The 8204-nt window shown below is 45.5% G+C and overlaps 1 protein-coding gene across 1 annotated transcript; it reads left to right on the top strand.

Moving 5' to 3' along the window:
- Positions 1 to 3906: 3906 nt before the first annotated feature.
- Positions 3907 to 8099, top strand: LOC109734764 (uncharacterized). The gene is made up of 2 exons (XM_040393357.2): positions 3907 to 5090; positions 7593 to 8099. The coding sequence occupies exons 1-2, from the start codon at positions 3962 to 3964 to the stop codon at positions 7598 to 7600; spliced, it is 1137 nt and encodes a 378-aa protein (XP_040249291.1). The 5' UTR covers positions 3907 to 3961; the 3' UTR covers positions 7601 to 8099.
- The last annotated feature ends 105 nt before the right edge of the window (positions 8100 to 8204 follow it).

The following is an 8204-nucleotide window of genomic DNA, read 5'->3' as shown; positions in this document are numbered from 1 at the left end:
TTACCGTGTATGATGCTACTTTCCAAAGGTTTTTGATGCTGCATGTGAAACTTGGTGCTATTGTGTAATGGCGTAACTGAGTGCCGAAGTTATCTGATGTAATTCGATTATGAAATTCTGGTTGCTTTTATACGGATATGAAATATCTGGCGTATTTTATAAGAAATATCAGTTTGATTAGTACATGGATTGTCAATAATAGGCTAATTACCCTGCTTATTGGGGTTTTCTATTGCAAACGGTTACTCAGACAGCACCGTGGGCGATGAACTCAAAGAACCCGCATGGTTTCTAGAACGTAGGCGTGTTCGATCAACTAACAATCACACATGGCTTCCGGAAGCGAACTGTTTGCGTTAGGCCACCTTGCACAAACGTTTCCACACAAAGAACTGTGTGGGATGTACATACCTACGAAAATGATTTTCTGGGATTCACCGTGTACGATGTACATACCTACGGAAATGATTTCTGGGATTCACCGTGTGAGATGTAGATACCTACGGAAATGATTTCTGGGATTCACCGTGTGGGATGTACATACCTACGGAAATGATTTCTGGGATTCACCGTGTGGGATGTACATACCTACGGAAATGATTTTTGGGATTCACCGTGTGGGATGTACATGTTGGAAATATGCCCTAGAGGCAATAATAAATGGTTATTATTGTATTTCCTTGTTCATGATAATTGTCTATTGTTCATGCTATAATTGTATTGACTGGAAACCGTAATACATGTGTGAATACATAGACCACAACATGTCGCAAGTAAGCCTCTAGTTGACTAGCTCGTTGGTCAATAGATGGTCATGGTTTCCTGGCCATGGACATTGGATGTCGTTGATAACGGGATCACATCATTGGGAGAATGATGTGATGGACAAGACCCAATCCTAAGCATAGCACAAGATCGTGTAGTTCGTTTGCTAAGAGCTTTTCTAATGTCAAGTATCATTTCCTTAGACCATGAGATTGTGCAACTCCCGGATACCGTAGGAATGCTTTGGGTGTACCAAACGTCACAACGTAACTGGGTGGCTATAAAGGTGCACTACAGGTATCTCCGAAAGTGTCTGTTGGGTTGGCACGAATCGAGACAGGGATTTGTCACTCCGTATGACGGAGAGGTATCTCTGGGCCCACTCGGTAATGCATCATCATAATGAGCTCAATGTGACTAATGAGTTAGCCACGGGATCATGCGTTACGGAACGAGTAAAGAGACTTGCCGGTTACGAGATTGAACGAGGTATTGGGATACCGATGATCGAATCTCGGGCAAGTAGCATACCGATAGACAAAGGGAATTTTATACGGGATTGATTGAATCCCCGACATCGTGGTTCATCCGATGAGATCATCGTGGAACATGTGGGAGCCAATATGGGTATCCAGATCCCGCTATTGGTTATTGGCCGGAGAGGTGTCTCGGTCATGTCTGCATGGTTCCCGAACCCGTAGGGTCTACACACTTAAGGTTCGGTGACGCTAGAGTTGTTATGGGAAATAGTATGTGGTTACCGCAGGTTGTTCGGAGTCCCGGATGAGATCCCGAACATGACGAGGAGCTCCGGAATGGTCCGGAGGTGAAGATCGGTATATTGGACGAAGGGTATTGGAGTCCGGAATTGTTCCGGGGGTACCAGGCTATGGCCAGCATGTCCGAAAGGGGTTTCGGAGGCCCCGGCAAGCGTTGGGGGGCCTTATGGGCCAAGGGGAAGGGGCAAACCAGCCCACTAAGAGGCTGTGCGCCCCTCCCAACCCCTCTCACGTAACCAGGAGAGGTGGGGGCGCCACCCCTAGGGCAGCCGCCCCTCCCGGCTTGGGGGGCAAGTTTCCTAGGGGGTGGGGGCGCCCAAACCCATCTAGGGTTTTCCCTGGCCGCCTCCTCCTCCTCTAGATCCATCTAGAGGGGCCGGCCCCCTCTCCCCTTCCCCCTATATATAGTGAGGGGGTGGGAGGGCAGCCACAGCCTTCCCTTGGCGCAGCCCTCTCCTCCTCCAACTCCTCCAACTCCTCCTCCTCCTCCGTAGTGCTTAGCGAATCTCTGCCGGAGAACCACGAGCTCCATTGCCACCACGCCGTCGTGCTGTTGGAGTTCTCCCTCAACTTCTCCTCTCCCCTTGCTGGATCAAGAAGGAGGAGACGTCCCCGGGCTGTACGTGTGTTGAACGCGGAGGCGCCGTCCGTTCGGCGCTAGATCGGATCTTCCGCGATTTGAATCGCCACGAGTACGACTCCATCAACCACGTTCTTGTAACGCTTCCGTTTAGCGATCTTCAAGGGTATGAAGATGCACTCCCTCTCTCTCGTTGCTAGCATCTCCTAGATTGATCTTGGTGACACGTAGGAAAATTTTGAATTATTGCTACGTTCCCCAACAGTACATACCTACGGAAATGATTGGGTTTCCATGCCTCGCCCAATCGCACACGGCCCCAGCCTGGGTCCCAGGAGGGCCTATCCCCGACGATTTCTGGGTCGTGTGGGAAGGATCCCCCCAATCGCCCACACTCACTTGGCGACGGTTCCAAATGCCATCGCAGAAAGGGGTTTTAAACCATTTGTTTAGGACGTCTTTGTACCAGTGTTGGCTCCAGTATTTTTTTATTTATTTCATAAAAAATCTCCAAAAAGTTTTGTCCAATTTTGAGAACTTTTATTTCTGCAAAAGAAAAACAACACCATGGTAGTTCTACTTAAAACAGCATCGGTCCGGGTTAGTTTCATTCAAATCATGCAAATTAGAGTCCAAAACAAGAGCAAAATCGTTTGGAAAGTAGATACGATGGAGACATATGATTAGTTTGAAATATTGGTCGGATGTATGCAAACAGCGTTGGATGGAGGCCTCGCGCATCCGTGTCCGCAGACTGGTCCCCCCATGTCCACAGATGGATGTGGCAGGAAATCTGCGGGTAACCGTTGGAGATGCCCTAAGGCCGCTTTAGAATGATTTTCACGCACCTCGCCCCCAAGGCAACATTCCCCCACCATTGCGTGCAAGGAGTGTCGGCCACCGGAAGTCGAATTTGGGCCAGAATTAATTAGGGAAGACATCACCCAGGATGTGCTGATAACGACACAAATCACACTTCAGAAGCCCACACGAGTGCCGCCCGTCATCTAGCCTCATAGACAAATATTCGGAAGCTAGCTTCTCCCACCGCCACATTAGAGCACTCTAGGGGCACCCATCGTGAACCCCTCCAAGGAGTGAATGATGACATAGCACCACTTCTGCTTGTCTTGACATAGAACCTAGGGTTTCTCCCATTGAGATCGAGGAGACATGAACAGGGACCACGACGATGCCTCCATGGAAGTAATGATGCTTGCATCCGTCCAACCGGACCGAGTACCAGGCACCAGATCCGGAGACCACCGACGCCCATGCTCTAGGTCGAGTAAGTCAGACGTGCCATCAATGCTACATCTTCTAAACTTGTTGGTCATTGAGTTCCCAGGAGAACAACTCGTCAACCAGAACCAATCGGAGGAGGACGTGACTCCGCCGCAGTAGAAATAGTCATTTAGTGAACATGGTCCCTTCACATGAACTGTTTATTTAGTGAACTAAGTATTAACAGTGGCACAATTCAAAGATTTTGGAAATCTAAGCAAGTCAAATTTTATCAAGAACAAGGTAACTAGAACACGAACTAATTCTTACAAAAAGTGCTCAATTTGCTTTTAAACTTTTCTGGTCTGTACAAAACAAGTTTTTTTAGACATGTCTGTACAAAACAACAAAGAAATGTCTGTACAAAACAAGTGCCTTGTACTCCTAGCAAATTAAAGCACGTGCGTACATGTGCACAGGGAATACAACGAAACGGAACGGGACAAAAATAGTGAGCGTGATTTCTTGTGTGGGCCGACGACCCACTTCCTTCCGCACATCACTTTCTTCGGGCTTCGACCACGCCACAGTTGTGAGAGGAGAGGAGGGCGAGATGGGTAGCCTCCGCCGCCACCACCCACGCACACGGTCGTCGTCGGCGGCGCCCCTCGATGATGACAACCTGCTCTCCGAGATCCTCCTCCGCCTCGACCCACAGCCGTCCTCCCTCCCCCGCGCTTCCGCCGTCAGCAGGCGCTGGCGTCTCCTCGTCTCCGACCCCGGCTTCCGCCGCCGCTTCCGCCTCCACCACCGCCGCAACCCTCCCCTCCTCGGTGTCCTTGACAAAGTTTTGGGCGGCGATCTGTCCTTGGTACCTACCGTGGAGGCCCCCAATCGCTTCCCGGCGGGGGGCTTGTCTCTGAGGCTCGACGACTTCTTCGTGCCCATCGGATGTCGCCATGGCCTTGTGCTCGTGTTCCTCTCGCTCGATTCTTGGAGAGAGATCCTGGTGTGGGATCCCATCACCGCCGAGCAGCACCGGATCCTGTTGCCCCCTCGGTTTATGACGCACGGGGGGAAGGGCATGATAAATGGGGCCGTGCTTCGGGCCGCCGGAGACGACGACGACTTCCAGGTGGTCGTGGTGATGGCAGACAAAGGCAGACCACAAAGGCGAGCTTTCGTGTGTGTCTACTCTTCAAAGACCGGCGTATGGGGTGAGCTCGTATCAACATTGCTTCCATCTATGGCTCTGACTGATGTTGCTTGCACGGGCATGCCCGCTGTGCTGGCTGGGAATTCTCTTTACTGGTTGCTTGTTGGGAAGATTTCTGTAATTCTCGAGTTTGATATGGAGACACAAAGCCTGGCCTTGATACAGGTGCCAGTGCATATGCTTGAAGGGGGGCGTCCCCTAAACTGGATCATGCGGGCAGAGGGTGGTGGCCTTGGTTTACTCTTCGAGACAGACTTCAGCTTCCAATTATGGAAGAGGAACACAGATTCTAATGGTGTTTTTTCATGGGTACTTGGAAGAACTATCGGACTGGAGAAGCTACCTTTCCTGAATTCAGAGAAGAAAGACATGAGCATACTAGCGCTCGCCGAGGAAAACAATGTGATGTTCATAAGGAAAGGTGGCGCCGTCTTTATGGTCCATCTTGACTCATTGCAGTTCAAGAAACTTCTTGAAGACGACAACGTTGCTTATTATGAGCCATTCGAAAGTGTCTACACCGCAGGTAATATAGCATGCCTTCACACCTATTCATTATAACAAACTCAAATTACTTTTTGATAATTGGTTGACAGCATACGATTCACATCCTTTCATGCTAAGTTAAAATTGTTAAGTAGCATCATATCACTTGTTTCTTTTGCTGCTTGATGACCTCTTCAACATACAACAAACCAATTATTTGTTCGATAATTCGCCGAAGAAAATATTTCACACCATGTCGTGGTAAGCCAACAATTTTCAGTAGTTTCTTTTTCTGCTTGATGACCTCTTCAACACGTGCTGATATTGTTCTGTTCTGATGATGCTTGAGTCGTCGTGTTTGGTCATCTGGATGTTAGCTATTAGTGGTATCTAATATACTCTATGTCCTGTAGCCCGACAGTGGGTTGTAATTTGTCACTGTTAACTGAATTTATGTAATTTTCTAGATTCTAGTCAGAGCTAGTAATCTGCCTTTATCAGTTTATCATGTATAAATATCTGCTGATAAAACAACAAATAACAAGATTGGCAAATTCTTTGTAGAATAACTGAACTTAATAAATAAGTAAATATCCCTTCCTGTCGACAGATGTGACAATCATCTAGTGTAAGTGTTAGAGTGTAGCGATAGTATGCCTTTTTTTTCTCAAGGTGAGATCACAGCAGTTTGAAGATCACTACATGAGAACTAGCTTGAACAAACTAAGATCTCAAATAACCCACGAAATAAAAAAAACTAAGATGTCAAATTGGTATCTCAATTGGTAGGTTTGGAAGCTTAAGAGTAGTTATATTCTTTCTTTCGGCATAGTTATGTCTGCTGATCTTGCTAGTAATCTTAAATTCATAATAACCACTTTGTTGTGAACTTATGGATAAATTGTTCATTTTATTGTCCCGCACTTCTGCTGTTCACATGGCAAGTCCATTTGTACCACGTAAAACTAGTAAATGGGCTTAATTTATTTCCACCTTTTTAGGCATATTTTACATTAAAGTATAATATATATCATGATCATTTATGTTGCTAGGACTTTTTTATTACAAGTATAGATTATCAATATCCAATATGGTGTGGAACAAGCTTAAGAATAGCTCTAAATGACTTCTCTATTCTGACCAGTTAATAGTCTGTGAATGTACATTCTTTATCTCTACAATATTAATGAGTATATGTTATTTTGGAATATTCAATAAATTTGACAGTATGTGTGCTTTGTTTAACTATTACTTAGTACTATATCAAAATAGAGTTGTTTTCCTCAAATTAATAGTTGTGTTGTATAAGTATCTTGTTGAGGTGTCCTCGTTTCTATTTGACTTTTCCTTGGAATGCCCTGGGGTCGTGTACTTAGCATTTGGAGGTTACTCTCCCTTTTCTAGTTAGTCGATAGCTTATACTGATTGCATCGTTGTGTCGTTATGTGGGGAGTTAAGAAATATGGAAGCCTTGGTTGTATCATCATATCATAATGGTAGGTCAGGGTGCAAGGGTGCGCAGCAGGACGTGTGCACGGCCTACCCCTCGTATGACCTTAAGCGGCAGCCTTTATGTCGCTGGATGCCTGTTTAACCCAATTGGAAGATTACTTATCCCACATTTCTCAATTTGAGTCACCGGATAGTGTTGTGCATGGATGTTCTGAATCACATGTAAGCTAGCACCGTCGGGGGGGGGGGGGGGGGGGGGTTGTGAGGGAACCGCTGTTGAATCGTTTGTATTCTTGCGGCAACGCAAATCTGCAATGGCTCTCCGTTCTTTCTTCATAATGACCAGGACGTGTCAACATAGTTGCACATTTACACATTATGTATCCCATTATGCCATAGTACAGACACTAGTACTCTCCTGAGTGGAGTAGGCACAGTGCCTGCACCAGATCTAGAACCGACGATCCATGGGATGACAACACCACAGACTCACTGGTGTGTGTCGTGGCGGCCGTGACGACCACACCAGGACGGGAATAGAGTCACAGGACTTCTATTCCGTGTGACGTTGCCTCCACTGTCGAGCCACCATATATGATCAAGATGGCATGACCAGATTTGTCATAAAAACTGATTTCATCACCGATAACATTTTATACTTTTACTATCATATTATCAAGTAGTTTGGAAGTATTAATTTTGGTCACACGCAGAGTAAAAGAAGTACAGTACTTTTCAACCAAAGAAATATCAATTAATAAGATGATGCATGATCCCCTACTGCATGGATTTATGAAACTTGACTTGTGCGATTATCTCGCTACTTCATGACCCTCTCATGTGCCCACTGTTCTTTTAGCCTCTACTTAGATCAGGTGTAGCCAAGAACTGCTAATATAAGAGGTTGAAGGTGTGCTTTATCTGTTTCACATGTTGGTTTTGTCTAATGATGAGGTGATTCAACTTTGAAGCTTTTGGCATGATTTCCACAGTGGTGAAGCTAACGTTTACTGATTGAGAGTAACTCCAACAGCTTTTTGTGTATGAATAGAACAAAATTGCTTGACTGATGATCTTGCTTGCTTTGCAGGTATCTAGAGCTACATTCTAATGGCTGGGAGACAGAAATGAGTTGCTGGGTGTAGGTTCTTTCATTTTGTATGCTCGACGTGGGCTCTCTATGTAACATGCAAGGATCAGCTATGAGGTGGACCTGTACCTCCCGTCTTTATCAAATTCTTGTGGACTTTCATCAACTGGCATGAAGATTGAAGGCACATTACCTTGGTTCGACAAATTAGCACTCAGCTTGTGGTTTATTTATTTGGCTTTATACTTTTCAAGCAAGCTGTTTTGCTTGCATTTTTAGTGTGTGCTCATGTGTGCATGCATATGATTATCTCCCATGCTGCATCAGGTGGTGAGATCTCGAGTCAGATTTCTGCTTATGTTCAATGACGTCTCATTATGTGTGTTTTTGTTTAATTTCTGTATGGTTCGAAATTGAGTATTTAGAATCGTAGTTCTGAGTAATGAATGTTGGGAAAAGTTCATGTAATGTTTGCTAATGCATACATATTCTTATTTGCTTTTTTGAGATGCTTTCTTTGTTTTTAATTTAAGGGTTTACTGTGATCAGGATAAGGATAGGAAAATAAAAGCTAAAGCAATATTACCCTAATCCCATATCTATTTGTGTTAT

Source organism: Aegilops tauschii, chromosome 6, assembly GCF_002575655.3.
Source record: "Aegilops tauschii subsp. strangulata cultivar AL8/78 chromosome 6, Aet v6.0, whole genome shotgun sequence".
NCBI classification, from domain to species: domain Eukaryota; kingdom Viridiplantae; phylum Streptophyta; class Magnoliopsida; order Poales; family Poaceae; genus Aegilops; species Aegilops tauschii.
This window is presented reverse-complemented; position numbering and strand designations above follow the sequence as displayed.